Source organism: Atractosteus spatula, chromosome 1 (genome assembly GCF_055471065.1).
Source record: "Atractosteus spatula isolate fAtrSpa1 chromosome 1, fAtrSpa1.hap1, whole genome shotgun sequence".
NCBI classification, from domain to species: Eukaryota; Metazoa; Chordata; class Actinopteri; order Semionotiformes; family Lepisosteidae; genus Atractosteus; species Atractosteus spatula.
The window spans coordinates 6,672,312-6,697,518 of NC_142706.1; the positions used below are offsets into that span (position 1 = coordinate 6,672,312).

Sequence of the window (25,207 nt, forward strand, 5' to 3'; positions counted from 1 at the left end):
TTTTTAGACACCTGCTGTATTGCAGCTTAAGAAAAGATGTAATTAAGCATAATTTGTGGTTGTCTGTGTGTCAACTTTCTTCATGTTGTGGAAGGTAGGTCCACTGAGATCATAGCATTCTCTTACACTGATTGGCTGGCTTTGTCCAGTCGACAGAGTTTAAATTCTTCTTGGACACAATGATTTTGCATTCGGAAAGGAAAGAAGTATTTTTCAAGTGAATCTCATTCAGTTCTAGGGACAACTATTTTGAAGAGATCGCACATAACTCCAAGAACAAGGTAAAAACATGTATATATTTTTGCTTCGTAATGTTAAAAAGCTATAAATCACTGTGTTAGATCACAGTAACTGTTTTGTTGGTTTTCACTCTTGATAAATTGCTTTGATACATTTTATATAAACTACTTCTTCAAATGAAGGTTGTTTAGAATATTAGTCCATTACTAACTATAATTTTCTCTATCTTAAAGAAAAGGTGAAATAGGATCTTAGAGAAAACTTTTTTGAGTTACAAAGAAATGAGAAAGTGTACATATTGAAATTATATTCAAGCTGTAATTAAAAATCAGATGTATTTTATTAAATGAAATGCCATTTGCAGCAATATCTTGTAAGATTACATTAATGCACACAGGAGTTTTGGGAGGTAATATGCCAAATTCAGCTGCTTAAGAATGAGGTGTACATATTACAGATATGTTTGTATTGCTAGACTTCCCAATTTCATAAATCTTTAAAAAAGAAAACAGAATTATTATTTGACATGGATTAAATGGGGTTAAATTAAAGAAGGAGAACCCCATTTTCACTTTCTCTATTTAATTTCACATCTAAGTTGTCGATACCGATAAGGATACAATATTAGCAACTCTGTGACTTTCAGATCTTACGGTATAATTATTTACAATGGAAGTGAATTATTTTTTAAAGACCAGTCCTACAACAGAGACTCATTCAGAAAGTCTGTTCAAGGATAACATATGCAATCTGTATGATGTAGATATTGTACAGCTTAGCAGAAGCCATATCTGAATACCTGTACATCTAAAATATTTTTAGTTGTTGTTCGCTTATTAAAAGAGAAAAATAATTATATTAGAAAACTGTGATTTACTTATTTTTAGAGTGTTCCAGAATGAGATCGGCAATTGTGCTCATGTGCCTCATAGGCACAACGCTTAGTATGCCAGTAAGTATATTTTTCGTATTTTTTATTTTAGATAGATAAGACTTTATTAATCCCGTATGGATATTGATGTGTTACAGCAGTCCAGCCCAAGACAAGCAAAACCAGACATCAGAATAGTTATAAGACAAAAGACAACAAAATAAATAAATACAAAGGTGTGTGCAAAATGTGATGATCATAGTCACTGTAGAAACAATACAATATGTGCAAAATGTGCATAGGTTTATACAGACTGATTGTCCAAAAAGTACAATGGAGCAAACATGCTGTTCATAGACGAGCAAATGAAGAGCTAACAGTCCGAGCCTAGGGCAGCATTATACACCCTGACAGCCACCAGGAGGAAAGACCTGCAGAAACGTTCCCTTGAACACCGTAGCTGGAGCAGTCTGTTGCTAAAAGTGCTCCGCTGCCCAGGAACAGTCCCATAAAGCAGGACTGTTTTCTTAAAATTCTTAAAAATTTTAATTTTTAAAAAAATTTTCTTAAAATTTTATCAGCCAGCTCACTTTCTTTTCGAGGAAACAACAGTGTGCAAATAGCAATCTTTTCTTAGCTTCAGGTCTATCAGCAGTTAAAGCGCCAGATGCTTCAGCAGATTCACCATCAGCAACAGCCTCAGAAGCAGCAGGCTGGGAACCCACGATATTTCAGTCTGAGCCAAGAGGTAATGACAAGCTCACCTCAGTATTGTTGAGAAAGCTTGAGCAAATACCACACACTGAGTCAGCATCAAGTGTATTGTATTTTAATTGTGCCTTACCCAGACTGCATATTACACATGCGAAAATGTCAATGATTTCAATCTAACTAAAACGTTTAGTATTGAAGTACCTTCAATTTCCTTTTATAAAAATAGCTATCATCTATCACAATACTGGACATTCACAAAGATTATAAGCTATTTATTTAATGACTTTAAATAAAACGTGATCAGAAAAAAAAATGTTTTTTTAGAAAACTGAATTCATCAGAATCAATAAGAGAAAGACTGTAAAAATAATGCAAATTCCGAAACTTCTTTTTAAGACAATGCGAGAGATGGCCCGCTACAAAGCATTCATGCAGCAGCAGTCGATGGTAAGCTGTTGATTTTTTTTTCTTTAGGCAATCAAACATACAATATTAATTGTTGATTTTGCTGACTCACAGTTTTGGTAGAAAAAGGCACAGGCCATAGCCAAGTTCTTATTTGTTGAAGTATGCCAGTACTTACCCAAAGAGGTCTCAGATTAAAACAGTGAATGCTTCAGATCATTCAGCATACAGAATACAACTCTCTTTAACTTTGGTTGGGTTCTCCCAGAAAGTAATATGTGATCAAATATGGTGATTACTCACTGCTGCTTCAAAGCAACACCAATAGCTTTTAAATATATATTTAACACTGACACCACGTTTTGACTAACATGCGGTCTCTGTTGCAATCCAGATGTTTCCCTCTCTGAACATGCCACCACACAGCACTGGACTGCAGCCCCCACAGATCCCTCAGTTCACAGGGGTACAGCTGCCTCACAACACGGGGCTGCAGCCCCCGAACCAGGCTCAGCCGTCTCAGACACCAACAAGCCAGGCCCCATCACAGCTCCCACCTCAGGGGCCCTCACAGCTGCCCCATCAGATGACTCCTAGCTTTCAGCCCATGGAGTATCAGCCAGGCCTGCAGCAGATGCAGCTGGTACACGCGGAGCAGCAGGTAGGTCGAGATCCGTAACTTTGGAAACATTTTCGCGTTCCTCGACCTTGAATCTTTGCTCGGAATCTCGGCGCTTTCTGTAGCGCTGAACGGAAAAAACAGATGTGGCAGAGTTATACTTCGTTTGATTTTGCTGCCATGGGTTGAGGGACTTTCAATATGTCTTATCAAGTAATCGTCCAGATATTACCACACAAATATGGAGAGTTTTTTGGTACATTTCTAACACACATGGATTCCAAAAATAATTCTCAAATAGTGTAAAAATGAACTGTATATTGGTATATGACTTAAATAACAAGACAGAGTAGTGTTTCTTTAATTGTTCTTATTTGTCGTGTTCTTTCTTACTTCATAGTATGAGTATGAAACTCCTTTCTTGTTGCCTCAGGTCCCGGGACAGCAGACACCAGTAAGCATATAATTTTTTTGCATAATTTTTCAATATTGTATAAAAAAGTGGTGTTAAAACTTTAAAATACTTACTGTAAATATCTCATGACCTAACAAAGGAAGATCAAAGGTTGGGCTTTATTTGATCAGTAAACTTAATATACCGCTTGACTATTACTGATCTTAGAACAAGAGATCTAGTTTCATTAAGAACATTAAGAGCAAGTAAGGTTGCAAACAAGGTGTAGCGATTTGGCCCATCTAGCCTGTTTGGTAGCTAATAGCTAATCGAGCCAGGGTCCATTCCTTTCTTGGAGGAGACTGGGGTACAGGCTTCGACAGCCTGGCTAGGTTACCTTGTTCCACACTCCCACAACCATTCATAGTTTCAACGTCTGTCTTCTGGTTTCTGTTTATCTGTTGAGTAAGCAGACTCCCACAGTAGTAGACAAACCAGAATTCTACTGAACTTTGGTATCTTCATGGACAACGGAATGCATTATCAGATTGATCTCAGCCTCCTTCCTGTGCAGCAGGTTGGTGCTACAGCAGGAAGTGCTCCAGCCACACCTACAGCTACAGCAGTGCCCAGACAGCAGGGTGACCAGGCAGGGCAGCAGCACCCCACTGCGCAGGCCCCACAGCCTGGCATCCAGGTGCTGCAGCCTAACATTCAGGTTCCACAGACTGGCATCAACGGACCGCAGCCCGGGACCCAGGGGCACCAGCCAACTCTTCCAGCCCAGCTCCCTCCAGTATGTTGGCGCCATTTCATTACAAAGCAAAAGACATGTTGACTCCATGGTTTCTGTTTAGATATTGTAAAGGGAATAGTTTCAAGCTGTACAGCTCGTATGGATAGCACCCATGTTAGAAAATGGTAACCCGTCAGTCAGGAAAAATGAAGCAAGCAAAATATACCATTTTTCTCTTTTATTTTTCTTTGGAAACCCATTTATTTGTGTAATTAAATGCACAAGAACACATTTCATAAACTATGCATCTTTTTAAAAACTTAAGTTAGGGCTTTGGCCTATCAGACTGAAGAATAACTGGTGAGCAAGTGAGAAATCAATTGCATAGAGTTTCAATTGGATAAGTTAATGCTTCATCCTTGACAAGGTTTGCATTTGTCGTGTCTGCACCTAATGATGTTATCTAATATCTGCAGAGATTAATAATTAACTAAGACTTTGGAGAAGTTTAACCAAAATGCTAACTTTAGTGTTGTGTAGAAAATGAGTTTTGTTAGTGGTTCAACCAACAGACCTTGCAGAGTATGATCCCACTCATTCAGTCCAAGCTGAGAAACAGCCTCCTGAGACCCTTGTAACCCACATGGCTCCTGTGAGCTTGCTGTGTCGTCAGTGAGACCTAACAAGCGCTAACAACACTAACTCTGCATGGGGGGCATGGGGGGGGGCGCCATGGGTGTTACAGAAGCAAAATCAAGCTGACAAGCAATCAGCACCATCTCCACTTAAGGTTATGAAAAAAGGAGCAATCTTTGTCTTGCAGCATTTTGTCTTTCAAATATTTGATTTCACTATGTACAACTAATAATTCTACCACAGCCATACAGAGGCCAGGTCTTGATCCATGTTTTATTTTAACACATCTTTCAATGCTGTTGACCCATTCAGGTGTTCAATACTTTTGGAATTTTACCCATCATGCCACCACAGGCCCAAGATGAACAGCAGGTTGGAATCTGTTCTATAGTGCTTTTTGAATAATTGCATCTGTTACAAAAGGTCCCCAAGCACCTACTTTGAATATTTAAACATCCATTGTAAAGGTTATATGTATGTTTTCATGCCAGTAGATGGCAGTAAAACAGTACTGTAAATATTATATATTAGTAAAACTCTATTGATATGAACAATGACATTTAATCAAATATGATTGACATTTTATAGACCAATAATAATAATAATAATTTGACATGATTTGAGAACCACAAGTAAATAACTATAAATAACAGCAGTTACACGTTTACTTGTGTGTAATGATTGATATAAATAGATATTTTGCAATGCCAGTTTAGTCATATTACAGTATGAAACCCATTGAGGGCAAACTAACGCTGAAAGCTGTGTTCTTTAATCTTGTTGTTTCAGTTTCCTGGTTATGGCGTCTTTTTCAATACTGCTTTTCCCCAGCAGCCAGTACAGCCTCCTCAGGCTGCTCAGCCCGGTGCCTCACCACAGCAGCAGGTACGGGCAGTACGCTGCCAGGGAGCAGAGAGCCGAGCCTCCTTCTCGATAACAGCACCCTGCATCTGCAGTCATGCAGGCAAAGCACTGTTCAAACAGTCGATACAAGCCCTGAATAATTAAACAGGGTGCTCACTGCGAACCATCAGACTTGTTCTAGGCTGACAGAGCCCTGTCATCTCAAACTGAGCAGTATTGACAGAGGTAACATACAAGTAACACAATATGGAGCAGACTCAGGAAATCATGCAGAGGGCTGATAACGTGACTCAGTTTATAGCCTCGCAGAGACTCATGCCAAAACCTTCTATTTACACCACAGCACTGTGGCAGAAGTGGCCGGGTGTTTGTGTGTAATGGCAGCTTTACAGAGGCCTTGTTTAGCCAACTGCAGAAAGACCTGAGGATTATACAGTCCCTAATCATCTCACTGTGTGGTTTGTTCAAGGGCATGTTCTCCTAAAGGAGATACATTTAAGGAAGTAGTTTCAAAAAGCATTTGAGAAGAGCTGGGTCTTACCATGTCCTTCACTACTATTTTTATAATTGTATTATATCACGATTGAATTGGATTGTGTTTCACCGGAATCCTTTTTTTTCCCCACAGATGATTCCACAAATCCTTTATCTCCAAATTCAGCCAATGCAGTCTGCCATGGGGGTAAACACCAGCACTTCTTCATTATTATTTGCACAATTTTTCCTAATTTACATAATTTAGTTAGGAACATTTCTGTGAACTGTTTTCACTACAAGCAAATCAGAAAGGCTGTTGGTGCTTGATTGGAATCTGTCATTTACTTACAAAGAGCTGTAGTCAATCAGGATATCTAATTCAGCTGATAACTTCCCAGCCTGTGAATCCTGTGTTTAAATCAAAGTCAGTAATGGTTGAATATTTGAATAGATTGTAACTTTCTGTATTACATATTTAAATGTAATAATTGATTATGAAGTGAAATTATAATTTAATATAAGTCAATTTTGCATAATCTCCAAAACATAGCACCAACAGTATTGCCACCTTGTAACCTGATTTTGTCAGGTTTCTGAAGTTATTCCACACAGGGCCTAGTGAGTGTTGGGATGGGAGACCTCTGATGGCAGCCACATTGCTGCCGTTATTGGTGTTGGTGGCACTCTTTTTCTCCAATCAGAATTTGGTGCTGCTCTGTGAGATATTAATTTTTATCTCAGCAATTAATATGACATATTAAATTGAGATCTAGCTGTACCCAGTGTAATAACTAAATTCCACGCTGGGTTTGCTCAGAAGTTCTACTTTACTGTACAGTATGTTGTATCTAAATTCAATTGGTGACAAAAAAATCTCAATTCTCAGGCTGAACTGCCAGGTCCCCTCCTGTATGTGAGGTTTTCTGACTTGTTTACGGATGCAAAGCGCTATATTTAAAAGCATGGAATTTTATTATACTTGTATTGAACATCTATAAACAAACTTTTTTGAGCACATTTTTAATGCGGATCATCAGCCATGACATTTTCTTGCCTTCTAGGGTGGTGGCTTCGGAAGTGCTAGTTCTGAAGAAATGCAGGTAAATATAAAACCGTATCCACCATTGTACACACAGGGAATGTACAGTAGTAGTTACCAATTATAAATTATTGATGTGTTTAATAATTAAATTAGTTAAATTTCACCACAAATACTGTATGTATGATTCTCTCCCATGTTGATGTCTTATTTAAAATGCACCGGACAAGCCCAGAGACTATGCTGAACTCATTAGGGCAGCAGCTTATAGGCATTCAAATGATTTGAATTTCCAGATTTGAATTTCCATTCAAAATTTCCAAATTTACAGACCTACTGTAGCAAGTCTGACAGCCATTTCTGCTGCCCAGCCTGACACAACGCTCGCACCCCCGAGTTCACGTCCTCAGGTGCAGACGTTTTTACATTACGTGTGTGTTCGTCGCAGGCAGCAGGAGGGGTGGCTGGCTTCGGAGGGTTTGTTCCTGGCTTTGCCGGATCAGGCTACGGCGGATTTGGTGGCACGGTGCCTGGGACAGAGGGAGTTTTCCCCACGGGACAGGGGATCCTCCCGGTAGCCCCCGAAGCCGGGCTGTTCCCAGTCGGCCAGGGCGGCAGCCCCACTGCACCTGCCGTCTTCCCAGCAGGGCACGGCAACCTGCCGCCCACACCAGGCAGCACCGTGCCGGTTCAGGGAAGCAACAACCAGCCCGCTCCACAGTCCCGAGACCCCGCCTTCGGCATGACCACACCGGCGGGCGTCAGGGCCGCGACGGCCGGGAATCCGCCCGCCGCCGCCGCGGGCACAGCGCAGCCCAACGCAGCCGCCGCCGCGGCCACAGCCGCCGCCGAGAGGGCGCATGTCAACCATGCAGAGCGCAACACTCCTGCCGATGACGAAATGCCCGAAGCTGATGACTACAGGGCTCCTTTCATCTACCCCTGAGAATGTTAATTCATTCGTGCCAACATGCCGAGCGGCACCCGTGACGTTTCACACTTCCAGTGAACAGAGATGACTGACGTATCAGCCATCAAAGCCTTTATGTTTAATATTCGAAAGAAATAGTATTACTATGTGGAACTTAAACCGATAACTCCATCTTGTTTCCTTTTACGTTATGTACAAATTGAAATTGTTTTAATGTTTATGTTAACCTACAGTATGTTACTGTACTTTTTTATGCATGTAACACATTATTTAAAGATATTTAAATAAAGTTTTCCAAATGCAAAACCGGTAATCGAGGCTTTCTGACTTCATAAGCCTGAGGTGATCATCATGGGGAAAAGGTTTAAATGGTTTGCAAACAGTATGCAAGCTCTACTCTAGGTAGCGTTCCAAACTGGTATTTTGAAGTTGAAGGTTCTTTTCAAGATTTCCAGAGTACATGAAGATATGAGATATGGGTTATTGGATTTAGTCAGAGATACTATAAAATAAACGTTCAATTAAAATAAACCTATAGCATGAATAAAAGCACATAAGTAGACCCTCAGAGATGATCTGTTTATATAATCAAAATAAAAAAACATATAATTAGGAGAAATGGAATTGAAGTACATAAGTAAGGAATTTAATCATTTATTGGTGTTTGCAATGTTCTCCATTACTGTTCCAGTCCTACAGGGTAGGTGTGATTCAGATTTAACAATTGAAGAAGATAATCTGGCATTTAAGAGGCTAGCTAAGGGCAAGGCTCCAGGCACGTACGGATTAACTGTTGAATTTTATTTATTTTTTTGGAAAGACTTAAGAAACTCTCTATACCAGACCTTTTTGGAGTGTATATCCAATAATACTTTGTCTACTACTATGAGACAAGGTGTCATTACATTAATCCCTAAAACAGGTAAAAATGTAAAATATATTGACAACTGGAGGCCAATGTCATTATTAAATATAGATTACAAGATTTTATCACACGTCTATGCTAACATATTAAGAAATGGATTATCACAAGTAATAAGTGAGACTCAAACCCAAAATCCCAAACAATTCAACCCCAAAAAACCCCAAAGCAATTCAAAGAAATTATTGAGGCAATTCCACTTGTTTTCCTAGCTTTGGAAAAAAAACTTCTCTATTCATAGTAATATAATTCTCCTTATGCCAAAGATAAAAAATTAGAACTTATAATATCTTGGAAAAAAGTGCAATAATCAATACATCCATACTATTATAGCTGAGAGATTCTTCCCAGCCATCAAGGATAAAGTAATTTTTAATTATATAATGTAGATTCTCTATTCTCCGCATAAACCAAGGTTATTCCTTTTAAAATACTGAATAACATATATCCCTCTAGGGAATTTCCGAGAAAACGGTTCAACTTTGACTGTAACACATGCACTTTCTGCGAAACAGATACTGAAACAACTGAACACATTTTTTTCAAATGTCACCATTCAACAACTTACTGGCACTCTGTTTGTTCTAGGCTATACAATAGTAATATTTGTGTAAATCTAACTTTTAAAGAAATTGTTCTCGGTGTCTCGAATCCAAACAATGAAGTCTGTATAATGGTAAATGTAATTCCCTTGTTTGCAAAATTATATTTTCTACAAAAGTCTTTTAGCATATAAACGTATTTAATGCAAGCCCTAATATCACATAACCTCTGTACTATGGACAAAGTGTTTTTTTTGGGGGGGAGGTTGTTTTTTTGTGTTTTTTTCCCTGTTTCATTCACTTGTTGCTACCTTGTTATTTTACCTTTTTGTATTTAAATAAAAATAATTTTAAAAAGATTTCCGTCAGGGTTGAGAGTTCATCTCCTCCCTTTTGCATAAATCAGATATTTCCTGCTTGCTTTGCACCACGTATTATCAGTGGGCTTGGCGCATGAGAAATAAGGATTAATTTCTTCAAAACAAAAAGGATCCTGTGGACATTTTTCCCAACATGGCGTTGTGAAATTAGTAGTCACAGTGATGTCTGTATTCACAAACACTCGCTTAAAGCAACTGTTTAAATTCGTAGGCAATTGTAATGGAGGAGGAGACTTTTCCAGCTATCACAAGCGCCGAGTTGACAATTGACCTGTCTTAAGCTTTTTGTTCGGCATCATGCACTACAGATTCTTCATTATTTTTTCATTCACTCAAAGTCTGTATTTTGTTTTATTCTTTTAAAATAGAATTAGTTTGTTTCCCCCAGAGGTAACAACTCTTTTCTAAAGGTGTTTGTTTTATTTATTACTGCAAAACATGTGAGCAAAGAAATACTGAGCATTGATTAGAGTTCCCTAATGTAATTTGATTTTTTGTGAATGCTGATTCAAACAGAATTGGTAATTTGATTTCATATTATTTTCAATTGAAAATAATGATAATGATCCACTCATGTTCAAAAACTTGTTTTTACTTTAAGAGCAGGGGTTCCCAGTCATGCTGGAGAGCCACACTGCTGGTTTTTGTTCCAGCCTAGTACTCAGTTACACAATCAGACTTTAAAATATAATTAATTTCAGATCTTAATGATGTTGGAGGCAGCCTTTCAACTGTTGCATTTTATAAATGAAATCTAAAACGTTTGAGTAGAAACTTGCAAATATTCCCTTCAAGCAACTTGCAAGTTCAGGGAGGGCTTCAATTATATAACCAAGCTCAGCTGGGATGAAAACCAGGAATGAGGCGTGCTGTTTTATAGTGTGATGAAGACCTAAGACAACAGGTGACACGGCTCCCTCGTCAATTAATTAGTTCAGTTATGTAATTAAGATAAGAGGTGGAATGAAAATAGATTTCTTACTTATTTCCTTTATTGTACCAGATGGAATGTGTGCTTTGCAAGCAGGTGAAACACAACACAACACACCACACATGAACCCTTTAACAAATAAGAAACATATGTGCAGAACATGAGAAAAACAAGTTACCATCTTAAGTAATTTTCACAATTTAGAAAAAGAAATGAATTTGAGTCATTAGAGTTTGAGATAGATATATGTGTGAGGAAAAATATATAATTAAGCTACATCTTGGAGCAGTAGTTGTCCGTTCAGGTCCTGAATTGTCCCTGTGACTGTTGGGTTTGTTTCTACTGGACCCCCAATTACTAGTGCAAATTGGTGACTATAACTGTTAGGCAGAGATTTAAAAAATATCCTAGTTAAAGTGCAATTTCCAACAACTCATAAAGAGAACTTTAAGCAGTCTCCCCTGAACTTGCTAATTAAGATTTTTCTACTTTACTTTTGACTAATCAGTTCTTAATAGGTGATCAAATGCTGATGAACAGGTGGGCATGACATGAACTGACATGAACTGTGAGTCATAGTTTTTCCTTAAGCCCAATTGGTTAGATCTCAGTTAGCACACCAGAACACAGAATGAGGGCAGCACGCCTCATGAGAGCAGTTCATATCAATTACTATTTCTATTCAGCATCTTAAAAGCTGAAACCCAATTTTTAAAAAGGCCTAAAAAAACAATATATGTAGTTTATAGTAGGATCATGATTGGTAAACCCTCTTCTGAAGTCTAAATCAGAAAGCAGGTGAGTTACAGGCATCAGTTACTACTTAACACTAAGTCATGACTTAAAACCAGGACTGTCAACCCCTAATAATCATGAGTCACAGCCCAACACAGAAGGCACAGGGTGCAAGGCAGGACCACTGATGATGTTAAAACAATAAAATACACAACAAAATGTTCTTTTTGTGTTTTTTAAACTCTAACACAAGTGTATGATTTATATGTTTCTAGAATTTGTCAATCTTTTTTTCTGTCCAAAACATGATATTCTAAATAAATCTGTTTTAATGCTCATAATTTACACCAGTCTTCTCACTCTTTGAAGTTGTATTGTGAATTTGTGTTTTGTAATTCTGGATATTAGTAAGCTGGATGAGTGTAACTCAGAAGATATCCCCTAAAAACATGGATGCAAGCAAAAATAAACGAGATTGGAGTCATGAAATGTAGCACTGCATTTGCAATGGGAAGATAAGCGTTGTAAATCCTTCTAAAGATGAATTGTTGATAAAATGCAAACGAGAAGAAAGACAGCCTTCATTTGCTTAATGAGATGAAAACTGCAGGGTCAGCCTGTCTCTCTGTCCTGGGCAGACATTCCTGAAGTCAGCACAGAAGCAAACATCTCCTCATCTCCAACAACACGCAGGAGAAATTTGCAAAGAACCCTTCATTTCTTACATCTTAACAAGTAAACTCTAAGGGTGTTATTAACAACTCAAAAGCGTAAGTATGGCCTTTGTCATAACACAGTATATGCAAGGACAGCATTAAAAATGGAGAACAATGACTTCACTGATGAATTATATTTAGTTTCCTTGCTCTAAAAGGAAGCACATTTTTCTGTCTATACCTCAACTTCTAAGATTTCATAATAAACTGCATTCACAGTTGTGGTTTGATTTATTTTTGAATGATCCAAAAGTTGTACCACCAGACAATGAAAATAAAAATACTATTAATCTTTTCTTGAACAATCCAAGACTTTTAAATATAGTAATGAAAATGAATAATGTCTCGCATTAATTCAGAGGCAAGATGATGCCAAAACAAGTATAACCTTATCAGAGACCCAGAAAAAAGAGCCAGTGTAATGGAGATTGACAAAGCTTGTCAGGTATCATCACTCAACTATATATAAATATAGTATAAACTTATATTGATATAAACAAAGCCACGACGTTCCATATTCTAGTAACAATGTGGTCTCCAGTGGATATTGTCACAGACTGAATGTGAAAGAAAGTTTTTAAAAAGCAAAATATTTTTAAGATGAAAATGAATACCTAATGGTAAACACAGCCCTAGCCACACTAGTGAAAGTTATTACCATCATAGAAACTATTCTATATGCTACACTGGTGTATAGATTTTATTTTTAAATATGTGTATGTATTAGAACACAGACAATAATTTATGGTATCTTTAGTGTTTTAATTAAGTACTGTAGCTATAAATAATATAAAAAATAAATGTTCTGTTAGTGACATAAAAAAGAAATAACGAACTTACAAGGAGTTGCCTAAAATCATACTAAGAACCCACTTAAATGCCATGTTTCATCACAATATATACAGTACTGTATATACAGTATGTGCACAAAAAGGTAAGGGCACTATAATGACAGGTGTATAACCTAGAACTACAGTACAATGCCATTCACCCTAATTTATACTGGTAATATTAGGGCCTTCTCGAGCTGTTGTTAATATCAACATTTATTTTCCTCAGTACAGTTTTTACATATACAGTACAATACCAACATGATGAAACAGCTAACACCTCAACAAATTAGTATTGCTAGATTGCTTACCAGTATTATAAATGGTTTCCAGTTATAGTAACGATAAGGAACACCTGACAATGAGTATGATTGGAAAATGAGATGGATTAGGTACTTCAGCACTTCATAATGGATGCTTGTGAGTACTTCACTACGAATTCTTGAGATTAAGTTTTTGAAGATTCTGATCAATGGGAATTAAAGTTTGCTAAATAACAGGCTTGGATTCTTTTCACCCAGACTAAGGTGTACATCAAAGTATAATTTAGCAAGTTGTAAGTTATAATATAAGAAGACACTAGTAGAGACTTTTAGTATATTATTGATGCTCGTAAAACACATTGTAAATCCTGGCTGTGCATAAAATGCCTAAGATGCTTGTACAGCAGTGCACTTTTTCGAGTAAACCAGGAAGTTATATCTCTCCCCTTTAATAACTGACATTTCTTCAGTAATATCTAACTTGCACTTGCATGCCAAAAATCAGCTCAAAACCTGTTTTGTTGATTCTGTCTTATTCTACCATCTTGTACATAAGATTCGACTTCATTGTTTTTTGAAATACTGAAAGATTTCGATCTGCTCCCTTTCTCTTAAAACCAGTGTCTTTAAATTTGCTACAGTTTCCTTGATTACCTTGCATTTTCTCTTCTTCCCTTCTGCTGTACTATTAGGGGGCATTTCACTGGCTATGTTTAACTTCAGTGTCCAGGTCTCTGTCTCTCTCACTCAGCCCATACCCGATTCTAATCTCTTGACTAATTTTGTCCCCGTGCTCATCCATGCAGAACTGGGAATCTTCCTGCTGGGCATCTGATGGCACATTCCCACACAGTCTCCTACTTTCCTCATCCACTCTTTCTCTTCTCTTCATCCCATTTGTCTTTAAAACCAGTTGTCTGCAAACATTAGATCTGTACAATCTTCTTAGTCAGTTATTCAGTGTGTATGTACAGTATTGAGCAAATGTTCCATTGCATCACAACCTACCAGCACTGCTCTCCTACATGAGTTAGAACAAAAGCACCTTTTCCTTAGTTCTTTCTTAAGTTAATTATTTATCTGTTACTGATTAATCTTTAACATAAAGTGCGCACTGGAGTTTCTCAAGAAACAATCATCGTTTATGTGTCTTCCACCACAGTTTCTTGAGCCTCCACTCACACGTCTAGTGCTTCTGTAACATAGAATATCCAGAGATGAGTGTTGAATCTCATGGAAAAAAATCACACTTTTGTTGCCAGGCCATCCTGTCAGCTTCCTTTGCTGAGGTTACCATCCACAATATTCAGTAGAATAGCTCAGGCTTTCTTGTCAAATAAACCTTGTCAAATCTGCTCCCCTTCCTAAAAGCTTCACATTTGTCACAAGCATGTTTTTGATACTGTTTTAAAACTTTTGCCCCCTAAGTGACCACTATTTTGCTAAAATACTACCCTTCCCATCACACAACCTAAACATGGAGAGATAAAAGAACTAGCTGTACTGAACATCAAAAATTAATCCTCCAGGTCAGTCACCTGGAGGATTGTGTATTTCTTACACGAAATACTGCTATTAACACTTTTCAGTTTAAAAAACTGCTAACACTGTACTTGAGAGTTTTCACTTGAGTTTTCAGAAGCCATTATTTGTCTCCGTTTCTCCTTTTGCTCAGGTGATTTCTTTGAGCTTAGGGATCTCTTGCTTCTCCTTACTTCCATGTTGCTGACAGGACTCTCGAAGCCTGGGTGCTCAAAGCATCCCACAAACAATATACTGTAATTGTGCTGTGAATGATGTTGCCTTGGATAAAGGAATCAGCAAGATGTGAAAACATTTATTTCTAAAGGTATATTAGTTATTTAACATACTTCATTTGGTTAAGGATATTTACTGACACAAAAGTGTGCAGAATGAAGCACAGTTAATATAGCATACAGTCAGCAGAAACGGAAAGAGAAATCTTTTCTCTATAATTTTTTTAAACTGCCATTTTACAACTACTTAACACAATCTTTAATTAGCCAAAACAAGTGTCTGTCTCCAAGATACACTTTAAAATATCCAGGAAATGCCTTAAACACCTGAATCTTATTTGCATGAAGGATAAATACCCTTTCTGCAAGATGCATTATGTGCATATGTCAGCTGTAATTTAGGAGTTGATGTATAATCTCTACACCAAGCAACAAACAACAAATATTATTTATCAACTGAAACAATAAACTTTGATTTAAAATTAGAAAATTAACAATCAGCTTTCTGGTTGCCACTTAGACTTGAACTCATGAAATTAACCATAATAAATATTAAAACTGCTTTATATTGCTTTCCTTTTTCCTGCTGTAAGCATCATCTAATGCTATACAATTACATAAAATCTATGCTTTAATTTTAAATAAAATTAAACTGCTTGGCATTACAGTTTAGGTTTTGCTGGAGCCCTGTTGTGCTCCAATTGGTTGCTGTCCAAGTGAAGCAGGGTTTAAATATGGACGCTGGAGAGTGCAGAGAACAGAGAAACAGGAAAGACATCTCTCTGCCACATCTAAGCACCAGTCATCTAGGAAAGGTAAAGTAATGAACATTTTTTTAATTATTCAATTCCGTACCCCAATAGTGAGGTCTAATAACTACTAGCATTTCGTTTACCGATTTATTGATCTTTTTTATTTGTATAATTGAGATGTGACTTTACAGCATTCATTAGAAGTTCAAAACGAAAGGCACTTCACATGTACCTTGTACCAAACACCATTTCATAGTGGTCAAGCGTTCCTAGGAACAGGTGGTGTTCCAGTTTCTATAAAGTTACCTGGTAAAAAAATATACAGTATGGCATGAAGTGAAAACTAACAAAAGTTTTCTAAATTGTCAGTCGATTCATAAATTACCACTATTATAACCAAACTTACAGTATTTGCAATTAAGTTGCAGGGAGATTTATAAACCAGACATTCAAGAGCAAAATAAACTTCTAATTTTTCTCTAAGAGTGCAATATTTACATACCTATCGTTACATACAGTAGCATGTAGAGTTTAGATCAAATATGCAATGCAGGATTTATTTTTGGAAGTCAACCTATTAGACTTTTCATGAAAAATAAGTATAGCTTTAAAAATCTGAAATTGTATTTTTTTAGCACTTCCATTCATGACAGTGATATTTTTCTAACTACTGCATATGCCTGCTCTCGTTATTTCAACTAACATTCTAACACCTGCAATTTTAGTCCATGTTTCTTGATCGTATTTTGTTTTTCAGTACGTTGTTCATAAACGTACTACTGGATTTCCACCTGCTCATTTCAAAGTTCAGTCTCTGGAACTCCTGAATTCCCAGTTGTGTTTCTTTACATTTCCTCTCTCCAGGCAATAGGGCCTCAGGTTAGATTTGACTTGCAACTGTTAACTGTTGCAAGTCTTAGGTGGTGCGTAGCCATGGAGATCTTTAAAGTAGATGAACTGAAAACCCCAAACCTTCAAAGCAGACACTTCCACCATAATAAAAGATCTTTCGTCCCTTTTTAAACTGTTATGTTTTATTCTTTTGCTTTATCATTATTGAAGTGTGCTAAGTTCATCACTTTTCCAGTACGCAGATTTTATGGCACATCTGTTTGTCTGAGAAGAAATTAATGTTCTCTCTTTTGCTCCTTAGACTAACATCATGCAGTCTGTAGCTGTGCTTGTGTGCCTTCTTGGGACAACCCTGGCATTTCCTGTAAGTATGGCTTTTAAATTTAAGAAACCAAAACAATTGGTTCAAAGGAACAACTTTGGGCCTAACAGAGATTGATGCATTTTCTTCACTTACAGTATGTATAATGTATATAATATAAATAAGATTTTTGTCATCTTATTTTTGGGATTTGAAACTCTTGATGATTACTGTATGTATTTAAGTAAATAAATGGACCACATACTGTAGCTCTGAAAAAATGCACAGTAAAGAATGGAATACATATAACAGCAAACGTAACCCAATTTTAATTTTAAATTATCCAGTGTAAAAGGACAGCACATATAACAGCATTACAAGGTAGTTTGCCCCTTACTGCTACAACCCTCTGGGCAAAGAAGAGCCTCCTCTTCCTGATTTTAAATGAACTCACACATAGTTTACACCTGTGCCCCGTGGATCGTGTTTCACTGTGTATGTTTAAGTTCGTTGCACATGCCCGGTGTGAAACATTTTCTTTATTTTTTGCTTTATAGTTGAGTCCATTTGGCAATGTGGGATCAAAGGTAAGAAACTTAAAGCCAGTGTATTTGCACACAAGTAAGAATTTGTGTTGTAGGGAAATTACATAATTCTTAAATCAAGCACAAACCTGCACAAAAAATTAAATAAGTAAGTGAATGTGTATAAAATCATATATAAAATTCTTATTAATGAAATAGAACAAGCAATCATGTCCAAATCTCATTAAAGAACGAAACCTAAAAATCTTAAGGATTGTTTTTCATCAGTTTTATAATTTTAAAATTAGAATTGGAACAGTATGTGCTTCAACAGTAGAGTTTGTGGAGTATTTTGATTGGAACTATGCAAGTGAAGGAAATATTATCTGTCTTGCTTATTGAGTTGAGTTCATAAATTCTAGTCCAACCTCTAGATTTATTTGTAGAACAGATAAATGACAAGTTTAATAATCGTTTGCTGCCAGATTTTGTTACCCAACAGACAGAAAAATATTGGCAAAACACACGACCACAACATTAAGAAATATACTGTTTTAAACAGTTCAGAACAGTACATGATCTTCACTTCACTACAGTACATGATTTTAAATATCTGTCAGTGTGTGTTTCATGTGTTTCATGGTATTTAGTCTAATATTAAGAGTCTAAACTGTGCAGCAGTGAATTCAGTCATTTCTCCTTCTCACCCTCAACAGCCTCTACCCTATGCACCTTCATCTCGGACACAAGGACTCGGAGCTCCTGTTATCCTTGATGTGGATGTAGTGAGTGACCTGATTCCTTCAAAACTTCACATAGTGTAGAAGGTCCTTAGATATCCTGCTAGCGATTTTGTCGATTCCTCATAGGAAAATACAGATTAATATTTGTGAAATGATTTTAAAAGTACATATTTAGGTCACAGCAGTACACAGCTACAGTTTGTTTTGTATAGATAAAGAAGAGGCAATGATGTGTTACTATTTGTGAGTGTTGTAATGAACAACATTGTGTATCTGGGAGTGTGTTACATGGGACAGAATGAAATTAACAGACAAATCCTTAGAATGCCACAGTACTTATGTTTTTATACTAGCTATCATCAAAAAACAAAGAATCAGTTGGAGAATGGTACAACAAACCTATTAGTTTGTGGAGTGCTTTGATCGGAAATATACAGGTGAAGGAACTTTTATCTGCTTTTCTTACTGAGCTGAATAAATGAAACTTCAATTCTAATCTGACTTCTTGATTTGAAATGATGAGTTATTTTCTACACAGCTAAAATACATGTTTAGTCATTATTTGCTGCCAGATTTTTTTACCTACTTAACAGACAGAAGCAAAATGGCTAAATATGTGACCACAACATTAATAAATGTCACCTCGTGCACATTTTAAAGAGTTCAAAACAGTACACGAGTTCTGCTTCACTACAGTACATGATTTTAAATATCTGCCATATTTTTCATATTAGTTAGATTGAGTCCAAACTCTGCAGCTTTAAGTTCACTAATTTTTCCTTCTCACCCTCAGCAACCTGCACCCTTTGCACCTTCATCTCCAACACAAGGACACGGAGCTGCTGCTAACCTTGATGTAGATGTAGTGAGTGATCAGATCTTCAAAACTCTGTCTAGTATAGAGGGTCCATAGAAGGTCCTTAGATATCCAGCTATTGTCAAGTACTGTACAGTACGTGTTTGTCAATTTCTCATAGAAAAATAAAGCTTCATATTTATGAAGTGATTTTCAAAGTACCTATTTAGGTCACAGCACACTACCATTTGTTTTGTATAGATTAAGCAAAAATAATAATGTGTAACCATTTGTGAGTCTTGTCAATAGCAACATTATGTATTTGGGAGTGTGTTACATGGGACAGAACACAGGTGATAGACAAATATTTAGAGTGGCACAGTACTAATATTTTTCTACTAGCTATCATCATAAAAACAAAGAATCGGTTGGAGCATTGTACAACAAACTCATTAGCCATCCAGCAGCAGTGTAGAGGCAGAGCATGTTTTCTTCTTAGTTGGATCTGGCCAAACATTATAATGTTAAGGAGTATATACAGACTGGCCTGTGCTGGTATCCATGAGTTCTCCTTGATATTGGGTCATTTAACCCAATAAAAAAATATTCTTTTAGTAGACCTCTTTCTTTTAGCAGTTATGAAAAAGAACGTAAGGGGCAAAGTCTTTTAAGATTATATAATATATAGACAGATATCTTAAAAGGAACATCTTTCAGGTTTGTTATATGTTTTAAGAGGAGGCAATCAAGTTGAAGGATGGGAACAAAGTTCAATGAACTAGGTCTTTGAAATGAGCTTTTCACAAAGCTGAGGGAAGTGGTATCCTAGAGCACGTTAATTCATTTTCCTTTCCGTGATAGGCAGGCAGATAGCAACGGCTTTGTGGCAGGTTTAGTGACTACATTCCTAGCACTCTTCAGTTCTAATACTTTTTGATACTCTTTGTTTTTTCACCTTTCAGGTGATGCCTATGGGATATCCCCAGCAGGTAGGAATGTACATTTTTACTTAATGAGGTTTTACAAACAGTAGCACAGTAGAGCTGAATGCAATAAATTCATACAGTAGCTTTAACACACACTCTATTTATTTTGTTTTGTAGATGTTGCCTTCTGTTGGATTCTCTAACCCCATGATGCCTCAGTACCCAGGGAGAATGAGTCTTGAAATTGTAAGAATTTTTTTCCTATTGATTCTTAGCCTGAAGGATAAAAAGTAGTGGTTTTAAGAGATAAATAGATTTTTTTAAAACAAGACTGTGCATGCTGTTTTTCATCAGCTATGAACTATTGTGAACTAAAGTATAATGTTCGGTTGGTTTCAGGGGTTAGGATTAGTTCTAGGATAGTGTTGCCAAGAATTTGTTAAATATTAATTTGGGCTTTTTATCCAAAGCTACTTGAATTCATACCATTCTATGTAGCTGGGTATTTTACTGTAGCAGTTAAGAGGAAGTAGCTTCTTCAATGTTACAACAGAACCTTCACCAACCAACTGATAACCATGCAATGAGACAAAGTTAGAGCAATACTTGCGAGTGCCATTGGCTTGCTCAATATGATCTAACCTTTTCAGTTATTATTTCATATGAATAACTGAAGACAGCAGGACCAACATATTTAGAATTAAGCAAAAGAAGAGGTTTATTTGTTTGAAAAACTGCCTTCAGCTGACAGGTTGTTGTCCATTACTGGAGATATACATTATTTTGGGTACTATCTGAAACTATATAAAATTCCACAAAAGGTAAATTCTTTCAAATACCAGCAGTTTTTATTTCTAAATGGTTTTGCACCAATATACAACTGTAACTCGTCATACCAGTCAACACACTATTTTATATAAACAGTGTATACAGTGTATATATTATTCAATAATATCCTTTCCCTGTTTTTGCAGCTTTATCCATATGGCTACCCACCACAAGCACAGCACCCTGTAAGAACAGAAAACATCTGCACTATTTTTACTCTACATGTTTTCCATAATTCTCCAGGCTTATACATATTTTATATTTCTCTCTTGCAGATGTACCCATTTTATATGGGATATTAATAGACCATATGAAAAGAATCGTAAGGTAAGCATTCTTGTTAATGATGCATTTACAATTGTGTCTGTTTCACAGAATTTAAATAGTTAATTATTATATTATTATGACAACAACACTAATAAATGAAAACATTGATCTAGAGCTTTCATCCCAAGTCTACAAGAATATATTGGGGACCAACTTAATTTGCACATCCATAGATGCAACCATTATGTATGTTTACGTGTTATAAACGTGCTTGATTTGATATGCTAAGACAAGACAATTTCTGATGCCATTGTAACGCAACGGGGGCTCAGGCGGGCGCCCTTGCCGCATCAGGTCGGCCCCACACCGTCCGGGGCTCGAACCCGGGACTTCCGCGTCTCTCTGCAGCGACCTAGCCCCGTGAGCTAAAGAGAGATCTCTCTTCAGCCCAGTAGCTGTAGTCCTGCTATCACAGGGAAGGGCGGTGACGTCACCTGCTCTGGTACGCCGGCTCTTACACAGTACCTGTCGGCCGTAAGCGTTACACCATGTTAGCCAATTGGAACGGGAGTTACTTTGAGTGAAGTGTGGCGTCACGTGGGGGCATGCCCAGTATGGAGGCGGAGCCCTGGAGGAAGGGTGACGCCTCACCTTTGTAGTCGCAGCTATCCCAGGCACAGCTGTGCAGGTCCTATACAGGGCACACTGGATACCCCACGAAGGGACGAGCAGGGACACTCCCAGAAGGGGGAGTTGTTTACAACGACAGTCCCGGAGGGGATTGCTCACGCGTAAGGTTTTATTTTTATTTTTGCCTTACGCGCCCAGCTCTACCCGGCTGGACCCCGTTTAAATAGGGTAAGCCCAGGCTGGAGGTCGCGATGGACAGCGGTACACCTTTCTTTTTGCCTTTTTGTCTCATTTTTCACCCCTTCTGTGTTATTTTTGGTCCCTGCTAACCTCACACCGGTGCTTCCGTCCCTCAGTTAGGGTCGTTGACGTTATACCAGTGCCTGCCGCGGCGCCTCCCACTGCCACACTGTTACAGAAGTAAAAACTATTTCATCTGCACCTCAATGTCATATTCTGTTAAAATATAAGACGTATTTAAAGCCTTCTCTGAGAAGTATGCAGTCCGGCACATACTTAACAGAACACACCACAGCTATAATTCTGTTTTTTGGGATATATAAACAGTTTTGTTTTTTCCACCCAGGGAAGCAGAACTATGAACAGCGTGACATCCCCCTCTACATCGGCAAAGCTGAGACATCTGCCTTTGCTGCTGACATCGGTTTAAACAAAAACTTCGCACTTCATTTTTTCCTGTAATTTCCATAATTGTTTTTACAGAATAATGACATCCTAAAAAAGTAGTTAATCCTAAATGGAGTTGCTATGTGGAGAGAAAATGGTCTGATAATTGTGTGCTTAGGTATTTCATGTACTTTTTATTATGTCTTTAATAAAATACATATAATGCAATACTTCTCTATTTTCAGTAGTATTTTTTTGTGAATGAAATGCATAGGTCACTGAGGTCAATGACCAGAATGAAAAATTGCATCAAATCATATTTAATCAGAAGCATGCTCTGTATTTCAGCAACAACAAGTTTCCTTTAAACCAATTATTTCCGAGTTATGAATGACAAACATTCCATACCTATTCGTATCATTTGCACCCTAATGGAAAACAAACATGTAGACTGCTCATGTTAATTTAATAACATTTAGCAGGCCTTTCATCCAGCCCAGCTAAAACCTACTTAAATATGGTATTATTAAATATGGTATCACATACTGAATGTTGTATACAAACAATGAAATATTGTTGAACCCAAAAATATACACAATAAATTTCAATAGTTTTGGTATTCAGCTTGTTAAATTAAGGAAAAGAAGGCTGCTGTATGCATTATCATAAGAGATTACTCACACCAGGCATATGCCTCTGTTGATCACTGAAGGCAATTGCTGATGATGTGTCAATTCAGACAGCCTGATGCAAATCGGAATTTGCATCAGTGAACAGTGCAGCCTGGAAGATTTAAGAGTCAGTATTGCTGGTCACAATAACAAGAGTACGGACACCATAAAAAGATACCTTATGACCTAAAACCAAAGTATCCAATAAATGGCTGTTACAGCCACGTCCAGAACAGCAACCCACCACTGGACACTGAACAGCATCTCCCACGGAGAAGATCATGTGTACTTTTTGTTTTGTTTAGTTTTCATCAAAGATCTCCATCAATGGGTTCCCAAACAAAATAACGTTTTAAGAGAGACAGCAATGTTACCATCCACGTGTATTCTAACCACTTCTTCCAATTCAGTTAGAAATGCTAACCACTGCACTACCGGGTCACCCAAAAAATCATTTTTAAAGCATGGTTTTCTTATTTAAAGAGGATACACTTTAGTGGCTGCTGGCTCGGGGGACATTTATTTCGGGCTCACAAGAAGATTCACCTGAAATTAATAATTCCTTACACTTACATAACGCTTTCCTGGACACTCCACTCAAAGAGCTTTACAGGGAATGGGGATCCCCTCCACCACCACCAGTGTGCAGCCCCACCTGGATGATACGACAGCAGCCAGAGTGCGTCAGTCTGCTCATCACACATCAGCTATCAGTGCATAGGAGAGTAGAGCAACGAAGCCATTTGATAGATGAGGATTATTTGGAAGCCATGATTGGTAAGGGCCAGGGGGACATTTGGCCAGGACTCCTGGGTAACACCCCTACTCTTTTCAAGAAATGCCCTGGGATTTTGAATGATCACAGAGAGTCTGGACCCTCGGTTTTATTAAAGGACAGTGTATTTTTACTGTTTAGTGTCCCCATCACTGTACTGGGGCATTAGGACCCACACAGAACACAGGGTAACCTCCCCCTACTGGTCCCACTAACACCTCTTCCAGCGGTAACCTTAGTTTTTCCCAGGAGGTCTCCCATCCAGGTCCTGGCCAGGCCCACACCTGCTTTGCTTCAGTGGGCTGCCAGTTGTAAGTCGCAGAGTGATATACAGTAGTTGCTGGCAAATTAGAAATTAGAAAAAAACTATCAAGACAGAAACAAGCCAGGGGCCATAAAATGTTATTACCAGGACCTGGAGAGAATGATGGACCTTCAATAATGGTCAGTGGAAACAATGGTTAGCTGCAAAAGGACACTAGCACTGACATATATCAAGTCAAACACTGAAGGATGTGCATAGATTTTGAGACTTTGAAAAGTTTGTCCTTACAACATGTTCCAACAGCTGTTACAGTAAGATCAACATCCACACAATCCATCATCTATCAAATGAGATAATGCCTGTCCTTACCCAGCAAAAGCCTATCCACCATTGTCAGAGATGGCATCTAAGCATTGCATATTAAATAGAGGAACATTTTTGCAGACCTTGTGCACCTTCATTCTCAATCCCAATTCTTATCATCACACTGCATACAGACTTGTGTTTGATCTATTGACAGATACAGTACACCATGTATTATTTAAATACTATAGCTGTAGACAACTCAAATGCACCATGTGACCCACACAGCAAAAAACTGTATTGTGTATAAGACTCTTGTGCATCTAAAAGAGCATTCTGTGAATGAAATATGTTATATGATTTCCTGAAGGTTCATTTGACAAAATCTTTGTTTGTTTCCGTTTATCATCGGAAATTGCAGGTGTGAAAAACCACAGCCTGAACTCTTTCAAGACTGATCCTGTTCAACAACATAACACTGTGAAAATCCGTCTCCTTGTTGTCAATAGATGCAGAACCAGCTATCGCAGAAACTCAAGAGTGGTGTGTTCTGCCACTGCCTATCTTGTTTAAAATTCTGCTGCAAGCATTTGCTATGGCTTTGGGTGTTTTATTCAACAATTGTCTTCTTATGCGGTGGCGTTTGAGCTACTAGAAGGCTTACAATCGATAACACTACCGTATCACTTGTCCCAGCAAAGCGTAACAGAGGCAAATTGGCTGCTGAATGGACAATAAAACTATATGCAACTTATAACTGCAGCTCTCCAATGTTCATTTACCCTGATGCATAGTTCCTCTCCAGGTGTCAGTAGTAACAGTATATAGGTGAATGATGAAATGGTGGCATTATAGACCGTACTACAGTTAGAATGTGCACAATGAAGGTACACCATGACATCCTCACAAGTGGCATTACACGAACTCAGCAAATTGAGTTGTGTT

General features: G+C 37.7%; 2 protein-coding genes across 3 annotated transcripts; both read left to right on the forward strand.

Moving 5' to 3' along the window:
• Positions 1 to 185: 185 nt before the first annotated feature.
• Positions 186 to 8,232, forward strand: LOC148840529 (uncharacterized). Of its 2 annotated transcripts, none has more exons than XM_088915567.1 (12): positions 186 to 281; positions 1,128 to 1,192; positions 1,749 to 1,859; positions 2,222 to 2,272; positions 2,625 to 2,891; positions 3,250 to 3,303; positions 3,818 to 4,039; positions 4,928 to 4,987; positions 5,405 to 5,500; positions 6,108 to 6,161; positions 7,018 to 7,056; positions 7,444 to 8,232. In XM_088915567.1, the coding sequence occupies exons 2-12, from the start codon at positions 1,139 to 1,141 to the stop codon at positions 7,939 to 7,941; spliced, it is 1,506 nt and encodes a 501-aa protein (XP_088771693.1). In that variant the 5' UTR covers positions 186 to 281; positions 1,128 to 1,138; the 3' UTR covers positions 7,942 to 8,232. The 2 variants fall into 2 exon arrangements, with proteins under 2 accessions (XP_088771693.1, XP_088771701.1); XM_088915575.1 differs by having other exon boundaries at positions 190 to 281; positions 3,821 to 4,039.
• A 7,504-nt stretch (positions 8,233 to 15,736) lies between these two features.
• On the forward strand, positions 15,737 to 22,473 carry LOC148840530 (uncharacterized). The gene is made up of 10 exons (XM_088921401.1): positions 15,737 to 15,817; positions 16,908 to 16,970; positions 17,465 to 17,494; positions 18,148 to 18,216; positions 18,968 to 19,039; positions 19,933 to 19,959; positions 20,074 to 20,142; positions 20,871 to 20,909; positions 21,000 to 21,051; positions 22,208 to 22,473. The coding sequence occupies exons 1-9, from the start codon at positions 15,737 to 15,739 to the stop codon at positions 21,024 to 21,026; spliced, it is 477 nt and encodes a 158-aa protein (XP_088777527.1). The 3' UTR covers positions 21,027 to 21,051; positions 22,208 to 22,473.
• The last annotated feature ends 2,734 nt before the right edge of the window (positions 22,474 to 25,207 follow it).